Raw genomic sequence first — 13311 nt, forward strand, 5'->3', positions numbered from 1 at the left:
TTCCTGAAAAACCACAGCCATGGAAGGGTTATTTCTTTAGCTGTCTGATTTGGCGTTTAAAGAAAAACGAAGGCTGTTTTTTGCATGAACACCTTCTTCAAAGAATGCTATTGGCACTGGGTTCAGGGAAGACAGATTTTCAGCTTTCCAGGCCAAAGGAGTAGGATGGTAACATAGCTGTGTACAAGGCAAATAAACAGAAAAAAATGGAACTTCTGGGGCTGATGTCTAGCTGGGGTCAGACACAAAAAGGAGAAACCATGCTCAGACGCCAGTGGGCTACTGTCACTGTTCTTAAAAAAAAAAACAGTATGAAAAGTTTCTGCTGCTAAAGAGAATATAACCGTCCTCCAGAAACCCCCAATAAAAATGATTTTTGTTTTGTTTTGTCATGATTTGATGTGCTTGTTATCCTTCACTAAACTTTTGGAAGAAGATTCAGTCCTTCAGCAATTTGCTATTGATCAAATCAGCCTGTAGAGGGCCTCCTTGCACTGAGAGCTTTTGTTATTACAAAATCCTGTTAAAATGGTAGGTGCAAAAGAAGGGGAGAGGAATACTATCCATGCTTCGGTTATTTTACAAAATCCTTGGATGTCAATGTTCATAATTTGTGAAAATTAAGATTAAATACTTTAAAAACATATAGAGTAGTTTTAAAGCAGGCCAACATTACAATTATGGTGAACTATAATGCTGCATTTAGTTTATTCACCTTTATTCTGAAAGCATCTTCAAGCAAAAATGTAAAACCATGGAAAATTCAGAGTAAGAGTACATCTATTAGTTTCTGTTTTTAAAAACCAAATATACTTGTATGGGTAATTCTGAGATGTAATAAATAGTATACTGAATATATTCTGACAAATTTAAAAGACATTCAGTCAAAATAACAGAAATAAGGTAGGAAATAAACATTGGAACTACCATACTGGATTAGAGCAGTTGTCTTTCTATTCCAGGATCAAATGTGTCACAAATGATGGAAGAAATACCACAGTAGGCACTTATGGGATAATCTTCCCCCAGAGAAAGTTTCCTCCTAGTCTCCTATAAATTACAGGTTGGTTGCCATTCTAAAGCAAAACTCTTTAAAAAAATTAATATTATTAATCCAGATATCAATATACATATTCCACACATAAAGACAAATGAATACAGTCTTTTTTTTTTGCACAGAGTATTTGCACCAGCTGATACACAATATGCCATTCTTGTAAAGCTCTGTCTTGATGCACATCTGATTTGTCATTGCTTTCCATGATATTAAGAACTGAGTTTTGAAAGTATGTTTAATCATAATTATAAACCTGGCTGGAAAATAGTATTTTCCAATAATATTTTTGATAATATTTTTTAAAAATTATATCTGAAAACCATTTTTTTTTTTTACAACAAACAATCCTTCCCTTTCCCCCAAAGGCCAGTTTCTAGCTCTTGAAAACCAAAATGTTTGGCTTTCAGCTTTTCATTAAAAAACCCACAACAAAACAAAAACATTAGGGAAAAAAGTATTCTGTGAAAAATTGGTTTAAAAAGTCTGTTTTTCATTTAAAAACATTTTAATAGAAATTTTTGACCTGCTGTACTTAGTTTGTCTGTTAGTTAAGCTATGATTTCTATGTAAATTGCAACATTACTTTGATATTTTCAAAAAGCATCCATTACACTATATCATTTGTCCAAGTGCAAGATAGAGCTTGATTGCTCCTTAGTGGTATTTGTCCCAGATTCACCAATGCATCCATATACCAAAACAAGAAAACGCTGTAATGCTTGTACTCACAAGTCACTAGCTTGTGTAGTTGGAAGGCTGCTATAGCAAGCTGGCACTTTGCCTTTGTTGGGTTCAGGGAAAGGTTCACTGGAGCACACGGCTCTGCTGAAGGCCCATGTGCCACTGGCGCTGCCCAATTGCACACACATGTCGTTTGGTTCACATTTCTCCAATACTAAACCTAAATTTAGTGTACTGTCAATGTGCATTTAGAAAATTCCTTATTGCAAGGAGTCATGATTTTGCAGAATTGCCTATTTTAATTATATTTATCTTATTAACAAGGGACTTTTAAGTACTACTGCAATGCAAATTATAATAATTTGATAATATATAGCATCATAAATGCACACTACACTTTCCAGGTGCATGAGACAAAATGCCTGCCCTAAATTCCTTATGACCAAAGGCACTAATAATGGGCATGTGCAGAACCCCACTGACTTTAAAGGGGGTAGGCACTGTAGGAGGTAGCAGTGCAAATCGGCTTGCAGGGTACAGGTTGAGTAAAGCCACAATCAAATGCATGCAGAGTAGGTGTCAGTTGGTAAAGCAAAGGGCTGCTGGTATCAGAGGACTGATTATTTAAAAGATTTGTAAACTGCATCATTCTTTGTCTTTAGCCCGCAGAGCAAAGTCCTCTTGAAGGAAGGGCTAGGTAGGGCACGTGCTACTGTACTTTGCTAAAAAAGGGGTTACGGAAACAAAGTGGTGGGGAAACTTCAACGTCAGATGAAACTACATGATGCACTGTTGGTAAATACGATTTGGGTAAGGCTGAGCCACAAGCCAGGAGGCAGCCTGGGCTGCAGCAGCTTCTGTGTGTACAGGACCTTTCACTAACCCCAGCCACCTCGCCCAGTGTACACTCACTCACTACAAGTCCCGGGAGCCAGAGGGACTGGGAGCCTTGCACAAAGGCACGTGAGAAAGACACAGGGTTAGATGGTGTGTCCTAGAACACACACTGAATGAACACTGGGCAGTGTGTACCTCAACAGTGACCCCAGCAGCGTACCACCATGTGCTAAGAAAGGGCAGCTCCCTCCACCACACACCTCGCTGTACAGAGATCATTAAGCCATGTTTCCAACACACCTGCTCAGGGGTGCTGGAACAATTTGTATAGTGTGGGTGCTGAGAGCCATTCAACCAAACTCTAAACCTTGTACAGGTGTTCCAGCCCCTATGCGCCTGCTCCATTACGCCCTGTACTCATCCCCACCCTGTGTCCCCTCCACACCCCACCCACTCCATTACTCCCTGTACTCACCCCACCATGTCCCCTGCACACTCCACCCTGCTCCATTATTCCCTGTACTCACCCCACCCTGTGTCCACTCACTCTCCACCTGCTCCATTACCCCCCGTACTCACCCTTGCCCTGAGTCTTCAATACACCCCACCCTGTTCCGTTACCCCCTGTGCTCACCCTGCCCTGTGTCTCACACACCCCTCCTGCTCCATTATCCCCCCGGTACTCATCCCCAGCCTGGGTCCTCAATACACACACACCCCACCTGCTCCATCAGCCCCTGTGCTCACCCCCAGCCTGTGTCCTCAGTACACTCCACCTGCTCCATCACCCCCTGTGTTCACCCCCACCCTCCGTCCCCCACACACCCCTCCTGCTCCATCACCCCCTGTGCTCACCCCCAGCCGGTGTCCTCAATACACACACACCCACCTGCTCCATTACCCCCTGTACTCATCCCCAGCCTGTGTCCTCCATACACCCCACCTGCTCCATCACCCCCTGTGCTCACCCCCACCCACTGTCCCCCACACACCCCTCCTGCTCCATTACCTTTATACTCACCCCAAGCCCAGCACTCAATACACCCACCCCTCCATTAGCCCCTCTACTCACCCCACCCAGGTATCTACCTGCCACTGATCCCCCACCTAACGCCTCCCTGGACCCCCCTCCCCAGTTCCTCCCACCCCCACCTGCGCCTCCATCCCCAGATCCTCCCCCACCTGCGCCTCCCACACCCGCTCCACGCCGGCACCCAGCTCCCTCCCCACGTCTCCCCTCGCCTCCCTGCCGAGCACCGGGAAGTGCGGGCGAGCAAGGGAGGGACCCGGCGGGCTCCTCCGGCCCCCTCTGGCGGAGCCGCGCGGCCAGCCCGGCCTCGCTTCCCTGCTCCCGGCGCCTCCTAGTGGGGCTCCGCGGCAGCGCTGGGTGCCGGTGCCTTGCCCCAGGCACGTCCCCCCGCAGCCGCGCTCAGCCCGACTCCCAGCCCCGCTCGCGGCTGCCAGCGGGCGAGCCCACCCCCCGCGGCCAGCCAGGCAGCCCGCCCGGCGCTGCCGGAGCCAGTCGGCGCGGAGACCCGCGGCGTGTGCGCGCGGGCCAGGGCGAGGGCCAGGGCACGGCAGCGCGAGGGAGCGCCCGGCGCCTTTCGGAGCAGCAGCGGCAGCGGCAGCATGGCCGGTCCGAGCGCCCTCTGCTCGGCGCTCGGGCTCTGCAGCATCCTGAGCCTCTGGGCTCTGCCGGCGCGGGCAGCGCAGCGGCAAGAGGACACTCTCTACATGTGGATTGATGCTCATCAAGCCAGAGTCCTGATAGGTAAGTTGGGGCTCTACGCCCCTCGCATGAGCACCGGCTCTTTCTCCCTGGAGGTGCTTCAGCAACGTGTTTTCCAGCCCCGTGAAATCGCCCTGCTTAGAGGCTTCAGTGAGTCACTTCTCCAAGCAGTTTGTTAACCTGCGCTAGTGGGGCTCCTGCTGCAAGGCGTCGCCCTCCAGAAAGACGCACTTGAGCTCTGTGGTTTATCCGTGAACACCAAAGTGCCAGTGGAAACTTTAGGTGGTTCAAACAGTATTGTTGTTTGTCGCATAGGAATGGGAAAGTTTATCCCAGTGGTTAGTCTTCCCAAGAAGTAGGTGATAGCGAGAATAAACATTCCTCTACAGTAAATGTTTTTCATCATACATGAGAATCCTGCTTCATTTCCCTCTCTTTCTAGTCTGTATATTTTTGTTTTACAGGCTTTGAAGAGGATATTCTGATTGTTTCAGAGGGGAAAATGGCCCCATTCACTCATGATTTCAGAAAAGCCCAGCAGAGGATGCCAGCTATTCCAGTCAATATCCACTCTATGAATTTTACCTGGCAAGCAACAGGAAGGGTAGGTACAGACTGAGCTTGGAAGAAGAAAAAAAAACCTCTTGAAATATGTTCAGCAGAGGCAAATATTTAGTTTTTAGAATATTTTAGGAAACTATTTCTGATATGTGCCAAAAAGACAGTAAAGAATGAGCCCTTGATTTAGAATCACCTGTTATAGGAATTATTTATCTAGCATGGAAAATGTATCGTGTTAAAAAAAAAAAAGTCAGAATGAAACACTGTCCTTAACCCAAAGAGTTTATAATTTAATTCAGACAACATAAAACATGGGGTAACATGGAAGGGCTGTGGACACATTATTGATGTGGAAATTATCATAAGGAAAATTCTTGGAAGAAGTAAATTTTAAAATGGGATTTTAAGAAGGAGAGTATGCTTTCTTTGCCGATAAACTAAGGATAAAAGAACCAACAAGATGAGCATGGTTAGACAACACAAGCTCATGAGGAAGACATTAGCTAGCCTTAAATGAAATTTTACAGCCCAACAGTCCATAATGTGGATACAATTTTGTTATTTTATTTTTTTAAAAAGCATAAGGTTTTAGCATATGGAGCTCTACTATGACTCATTTGTTAAACACACACACGCTGTTTCAATATGCATAGTTGTGTTAAAATGGGAGCTGTGTTGCCTAGATCTATTTCTACAAAGTATAATGGCAAAACTATGCAACGTTGCAATCTATTGAGCCCACAATTCTCTATTACATTTTTTTACTGAAAAGATAAGAAAGTATGACATACTTTCATGCACAATTTGAAAGACTGATAAATATGTACAATTTGCATAACACTGCATCATGTTGATCTAAGGTTATCATGGATACGGAAACATATTCAGCTTAACAGAAAAGAATTCTAAATAAAACAACTTTTTTTTAAAAAAAAGCAGTCTATGCATTTTATACAAGAGAATACTCAGTAAAAAATCATGTACTTTTCAAAATATTCAGTGAATATTTTGGTTATAGTTTGGTCAACTTTATAACTATGTGAGTTTTCAATTGGTTAGAAACATTTTTTTGCAAAATGATCATTTATGATTCAGGAAATCTCTTACAGCAGCTGTCATACCCTTCTATCTATGTTAGGTACTTATATTGCCCCATTACCATAGTATCTGAATGCTTTGTGCTCTTTAATATATTCATCGTCACAACACCGCTGTGAGGTAGGGAAGTGCTTTCATCCCCATTTTACAGATGAGGACTGAGGCACAGAGAAGCAAAGTCACTTGTATGGGGACTGAGGTCACAGGAGTTCTGTTTGTATCTATAGTTATATAGAAAACAAAAGTTATACCACAGAGTGCTATTTAAGTAACTAGCTGTAGTTAACATGTCCTAGGACACACATGATTGTACTGCTGTCCATGGGGGAAAAATGTCTTACTGGGTAATGGGACTGAGACATTAGAGAGAACCCAAGTCCTTTTCCCTGTCCTCTTTTTTCTTTTCTGCTCTAAGTCCCCTCTTCTGCAACCCAGTGACCAGTTTGTTGGGAAGCTGTGATTGTAACATTTGAAATGCATGGCACTGCTCACATGCTTAAAGTTAAGCATGTGTTTAACATCTCTACTGGATTGGGGTCAGAGTATTCACCACCTTGCAGGATCAAATCCCATTTGAACTGTGACAAAGCTGCTCAATAAACCATTCCTCTTCATCTTTAATTTATTACTGAAATCATATTAGTTAAAACTGCCTTGACATGCTTAAATATTTTAAAATTAAAAAAATAATTAATCTACACTTTCAATGGCTGTACATCTACACAGAAATGCTATTTGAATATCTCCCATGTCAAAATCAGATCAGAACTATAGAAGGAGTTTAATTTCTACAAAAACCGATTGGCATAATTGATTATTACATACTTCAGGTAAAAAAATTAAGATGAAGGGAAGGATTTAGTTAAGCATAAGACATAGCAATTATTTAAGGAGAAAAATGTTGATGTTTTAAAAACACAAACCTTAATTCTGGAATTTTTAAGGTAAGGTAAAACAAAAATGATTGGAAAAAATAATATATGGAGCTAAAGTACTATAAAAAACCTTAACTCTGCCTCACTCCTCCTGTTTCTAAAGAAGTGTTAGCTTTCATTCATGAGTCAAATAAATGCTAAAAATAACATAGGCTATTCATTTGGTGGAAAACATATAATCCTGTTTAGTAATCACTTACAACTAACTGCCCCTATCCACCTCCGTCCTGTGCATACAGAGTATGTATATCTGAGCTGTTTGTTTCAAGTGCTGTGGATATTTAAACATGATGTATCAGTGCAGATTAGGTGAGGAGTTCTAACTCATAGGCCAGACAGAGGTGACTATGATGACTTTAAGCCAGCTTCATGTCTTCCCAATCCTGGGCTGTTCCAGGGGCTGGCGAGGCCCCTGGTATAACTGCCTGGGGAGCGTGTCTAAGTTCTGGCAGCCTCTCTGGATTGCCCTCTGGTTCTGCAGTGCTCCCTGGAATCTCCACAGTAGTGTGTGCTGTGGCCCATCCCCAATATGCCCTTCCTGTCCCAGTAGGTTCTCGGAGGCCAGCCTTACATCTGTCTTCCACAGTTTCTGTGCTAAGGATATCTTCCCCTGGTGGGAACTTTTTGACAGTCTCTATATACTGTTTTTACCTGGTGTAAAGGGGTTGGAGCCAGAATAAGATTGCCCTAGATCTTGACGGTCCATAGTCAAAGCAACGATATTAATTAGCACTGTACTGCATCTAGCACACTGGGGTCCTGGTCCATGACTAGGGTTCTTAGGCGCTATGGTAAAACAAATAAATAAGAATAATAATTTTGAAATAACATGTACATGCACCTAATTTAACTTAATGGCAATGCTAAAAGGACAAAATTAAAGTTGTTTGTGGTAACAGAACTCCATTTTTCCAACATTTGAAAAAAGTTTTTACTTTAAATTCACATTTTCAAATGTTTTCTTTTTACTTTAAATGTAAGTGCTTTTACAAATGTCCCTTGCACACTCCACATGAGTACTTTGTGTTTGAAACCTTTACTCAGCCTTAGTTTTTGTCTGAGAATTTCCTTAGCTTTTTGATAACACTGACAAGAAAAAAAATACCTGTACTCTTGCTATTCAGAAAAATATATTAACCATAAATAGTAGACTGCCTCTTATCTAATAGCTGTTAATTAGCACATCATGGTCCTCTACTTGCCAGAACTGCAGCTACATGTATTCCATGATGTGTCTTTGGACTTCTCATGGTCCTTATACCCAGATGGTTTTGCCTCAGAGCTATGCAGGAGGTCTTGGGGAGTTCCAGAGTTCCTGGGACATATGAACTACACAGTACCATATGCATGGTTTCTAATATGTGCTAGTCCCCCTGCAGATCTAGCAGATCTTAGAAACCATACATACACTATTGTGCAGCTCCTATGTCCCAGGAGCTTCAACTGTTTGAGCCAATTCTCTGCTACCATGCAGCTTGCATTCCAGTTTACACCTATGCAATGTGGGTGTAAAACACTAACGCATTAGAATGGAAGTGTTTTATGTCTACTTTGCACAGCTGTAATGATGACACAAGGTGCAGGGCAGTGGAGAATCTGCCCTGGAGTCTGGAAACCCCTCATAGTCCTGCATGGCTGGGTAGATCAGCTTCCTGTCAGACCTTAATTGCTTATTGAAATGAACAATTAACATTTTAAGAACTGGATTATTCTTGTATTTTGTGTAAATTGGTTTAGAAGTGATGAACAAAGATACTAAATGTAAATGCCCTAGTTATAATATTGTGATCTTTGCAGTTGGACATTTCTGTTATTTCTATATTGGGAAAAATTATCTCTTTGATGTAGGAACTGTTAAAGCCATTTTCATTAATAAATGAAAAATGTTTGTTTCTTTTAATTCTTGAGCAACTCACTGGAAATAAGGGACTTCAAAAATTATGGCAAATTTTGTGGGAGGGAGAACTAAATTAAGAGTCTGATACTTGAAGGTTGTGAGTACCCTCAATACCCAGTGAGGTCAAGAGGAGCCACAGGTACTAAGCTGCTTAGTCCATCGAAGGATAGGGACCTTATTTATTAAAATTCCACCCAGTATTACCTATGCTGTGTAAACTTCATAACAGCTGTAGTTTTATGTGTAGAAAAATTGTACTTCAGAATGTTGTACAGATGTTCTGTGTTTAAAAAAAAAAAAGTTCCCACTGGATAATATTATACATTGCATACATCTGTGTAACCACTAGAAGTCACTGGTGTTGCTTCATTTTTATATCCTGCAGATTTTTGCAAAACAAGGTATAAGTGACTTGTGGGTCTATTCTCTTCTCGATGTTGGGGGATGTGTGTGCTGAGCCTTCCTAATTTGGAGAAAAATAGTCCCGAGTGTGCTAACTTATGCTGCAACATGTTTTACTTTGCCCACTTGAGGAAAGTCCTAGAGCATGCAGTTGGTAATAGCACTTCAGCAGTATTTAGCAATATATGAGGGGGATATAGGCTCCAAACCTTCAAACACATATGCATATGCTTAACTCTACTAATGGGTGTAGTCCCCCTGATTTCAGTGGGACTGCTTTGGTAGTAAAATTAAGCATAGATGTGAGTGTTTGCAGGATCAGAATCAACATAAAGCAAAGGCTTTGTCAGTGAATGGACGGTAAGTAGTGGATCATAAAAACAAAATAAGTGTCTGATTAATTCAGTGGGCAGAAGAAGAGTCAAGATCAAAAACAAGTTGGGTTTTTTTGCTCCAACAGTTACCAGTAACTGTGAATGTTGCAGCAGCAGTGTCCAGTCTGTATGGCAAGTTGGGGAGCATGTCACTCTATGATGTTTTTCAGCATACCTTCTGTTTTGCAAAAGGAGGGTTAGGAAAGGAGATAAAATTACAACTCAGAGAGGCTGATTCTGATCTCATCGACATGGGGGTAAATCCAAAATAACTCAACCCACTTCATTGGAATTACTTTATATTTATACTTGTGTGACTGAGATCAGAATCTGGCTCAGAATGAAGGAATAAGAAAACATGTGACTATGTTAAAAGATTTAGATGCTTCCTCCCTCAGGAAGGTGAATAGACTCATTTTTATATACTATTATTGGCATAATGGGAGAAACACATTTAAATATTACAAAACCACTGATAAAATAAAGGAAAAACAAAAGATGGTGGATTTCAGTTCAAATAGTATTTCAGAGGAATCACTGAACCTACATAAACACCTCATTTGTACATAGCAATTACAGCAGCAATTTTTATTATTTCTAAAATGACCTAAGGTGTACAGGTCACATTTTTTACTAATGGAATTATGACTGTTTTGGAAGTTATGATAAATGCGGTTGCAAAACTTTGGACTCTTGGGATTTACAGTAGTACCTTCACTGTGGCTTCATGTCAGCAAACAGAGGAAATACCTTGTTTTCTGACCTCTGTACCACAATTTCAATGTGAAATGTGAATATGTTTACATACTGTGGGCATGATTTTTAAAAAGGGGGGTTTTGTATCAAAAGCACAGCTCCAAACCTTTAATATTTAGATTCTATTCTGCTGTGGTATTTTGCATCTTGGTGTTGTAGACATGCCACCAGGGATCAAAGAGTAATACTATAGAGATCCCACTTCATTTAGTAAAGCATGCATGTGCCAGCCATCTGTTCTATCTGCTGATAGAAAACAGCAGTAAGTCTCTCAAAGTTTTGCCAAAAAAAAAAAAAAAGGCTTTATTGCTCAGTAGAAATGACTTACAAGGCACCTTATAAGCTACATCTGGTTTCCATAGTAATTTACATGGCATGTATGTAAACTACACAATTACACTTTTTACACAGCAGTGTAAAGTTGTGGAAAATAAACCCTTCAATGGAATTTTCAGTGCTTATTTTTTTCTTTAAAAATATTTCTAAAAGCAAAAGAGATGTGCTTTGAATAAAAAAGCGGAAGTATAAAACTTTCAATGTTTTTACAGAACTAGCTGTTGACAAATACTGGAATTAAAGGGACACCAAACTTTAAAACGATATACTGGAAAAAACAGATCTCTCCCTAGGTTACTAACTACGCCTTTGAATTTTAGACCGCAATTTACTTTTCACTACTTATTGTGTTTGTTTATTTTTACAGTGCTCTCAACTTGGAAAATGAATTACATCAATTTCACATTGGTTTATAATCAGTTTCCCTTTTAAGTTCCGAATGCTGTAAAGTTAGGGTTGCAAACAGTGCAATGGAATGATTTGTATAATAAGAACTGTTTCCAGTAAAAACAATCAATACATTAAAACATTTGTTTTGGCCCTAGGCATTGCGCAAATCTTATTTTTGTAATATCTAAATTTCAGATCAAATTTGTGTTGACAGTATTCCTATCAAAGCATCTTATGTACATTTAAAACATATACCTGGGGCCCCATTCTCACATAGGCTATGCATAGATCTGTTATTTGACCTACATTTTTTGAAATGATAAAATATTAGGTCATATTAACAATGTTTACATTACATTCGGTCAGTTTTATTTCTAATGTTGTGCCTACCTTAGTCAGGAGTAATGAGTTTTCAAAGCCACCTGAGTTTTCTTTTTACAGTAGTTTGAAAAATGTTTTCACCATTCTACGCAACTATTATCTACCACTTCCATGCTTTAAGTGGATTTGAAAGATCACATAAAGTCTGTTACATTTCCTGCCTATTATACCAATCAGGGTGAGGATACAAATTTCATATAGACATTCTTTTTTGGAGGTAGAAAATCCCATTGGGTTAGTGAAGGACACCTTATTTTATTTCTGTAGTTAGTCTGAGGAAGATCTACTGATGTTAATTTTTGGGGTGATGCTTTTATAGGGCCCAATTCTGCAATGTGCAGAGTGTCTCCTACAAAATGCTGAATAGTCTCCTCCCCCACAGAATGTACACTACTGGCATCAATGGGAGTTAAGGGCACCCAGCTCCTTATAGGATCAAACTCGTATTTCCTGATTCTCTTCAGGGAAACCAAAACCATACTGATGTTCTTTTTTTTAAGTTTATCCTTTTAGATTGACAGCCTGGAGCATTAATCTTGTGTTTAGCCACATAATAGTACAGTACAGTGTACACAATATAATAGTGTGAGGTTCCTCACTTTCCCCTGCTGACCTGGTTCAGCTGTGTTCTAGAGGGAGCACCTCTTGCAATTCATTCTTTATGCCCCTTCAATCCTTGGTTTTCTTTCTAAGACTACCAACAAGGTATGGGGGTGGGGGAATCAATGCCAGTACAATGGTGGGTTTTGTGATGTGCATATGCTAGAGCTGGTCCGTAAACCACTGCGATATTCTGGAGATGACCTCAGGAGTTGCTGGGTACTCCCTGCAGAGCATTCCTGTATAGCTAGACTTTGAGGAGTGGAAGTTCTGGAATGGGTAGCTGGCTGAAGACAGGAAAAATGGTTTGTGGGGCAACTGGAAATGGATCTGAGGCAAAGGAAGTTGGGTTTCAGTTCCAGCTCAGAGGGTGAGCCAAGCTTGAAAGAAGGGCCATACCGAAGTGAGGCCTAACTTTTGTGGGGCCCTACACTGAAGTGAAAAAAAGCTGGAAGACGACCTGGGGCCTGATTCTGATCTTGCCTATGTAACCTGCACACCTCCTGGGTGTGGTGTTCTGTCCCATCTAGTGGCACTGATAAAATGAGAGAGATAAAATGAGTTTGCTCTACAGCTTTAACTAACAGCCAGTTGGCTTTAGCTCATGCAGTAGAGGCTCATGCACTAAGCTCCAGAGGCCCCAGGTTCAATCCCACCCGCTGACGACTGGGGTCTGTCGGTGTTACACCTACACTTGTGACAATCAGGAATAACTCTATGGAAAGAAATGCAGTTATACTGATGTAAAAACAGTGAGGTGAGAGGAGAATCAAGCCCATGGTTTGAAGATCTACCGGCTCTGGAAAGTCTAAGTTACTGAAGACTCCAACATCGGGGGCCTGGATTGTGGCGGTTCAATGATGAGACAGAACACAGGTTTATCCAAGCAAGCAAGCTGGTTAGCTGAAAAGGGCTGCTCCCTGTCAGCTTTCCACCTTCCCTTTTATTATATTTCTCCCCCCTGCGCATTACCTACTTCCACCGCAAAAAGACACAACAAAGGAATACATGACTTTGATTAATATTCTTATTTTCCAGCCTCTATCTACTACAATCCTAATTCTCAGGCCTTGAGGCCAGGCCAAGGAAGCTTCCCACGATTACTGTCCTTTAATTAACTTCCCAGGGTTCATATCTGGTCCTCGTCCTTGGATGGAGCAATGTGTTGCTCCTACACAACGGTCAGGGTGTGCCCTGACTGTTTCCAGGTGGATGGACTAAACATGAACCCTTCACTGGATTCTCCGTTGCGTTATACCACCTTAACAGCAATGTAA

At 41.4% G+C, this 13311-nt stretch overlaps 1 protein-coding gene across 2 annotated transcripts in view; it reads left to right on the forward strand.

Moving 5' to 3' along the window:
• Positions 1-4118: 4118 nt before the first annotated feature.
• Positions 4119-13311, forward strand: part of WIF1 (Wnt inhibitory factor 1) — a 57472-nt gene continuing 48279 nt past the window's right edge. For both annotated transcript variants that reach the window (XM_074951737.1, XM_074951728.1), the window contains exons 1-2: positions 4119-4346; positions 4769-4908. In XM_074951737.1, coding sequence (XP_074807838.1) covers positions 4205-4346; positions 4769-4908 — 282 coding nt within the window. In that variant the 5' untranslated portion in view covers positions 4119-4204. The remainder of the gene's footprint in view (positions 4347-4768; positions 4909-13311) is intronic.

Source organism: Natator depressus, chromosome 1 (assembly GCF_965152275.1).
Source record: "Natator depressus isolate rNatDep1 chromosome 1, rNatDep2.hap1, whole genome shotgun sequence".
Taxonomy (NCBI): Eukaryota; Metazoa; Chordata; order Testudines; family Cheloniidae; genus Natator; species Natator depressus.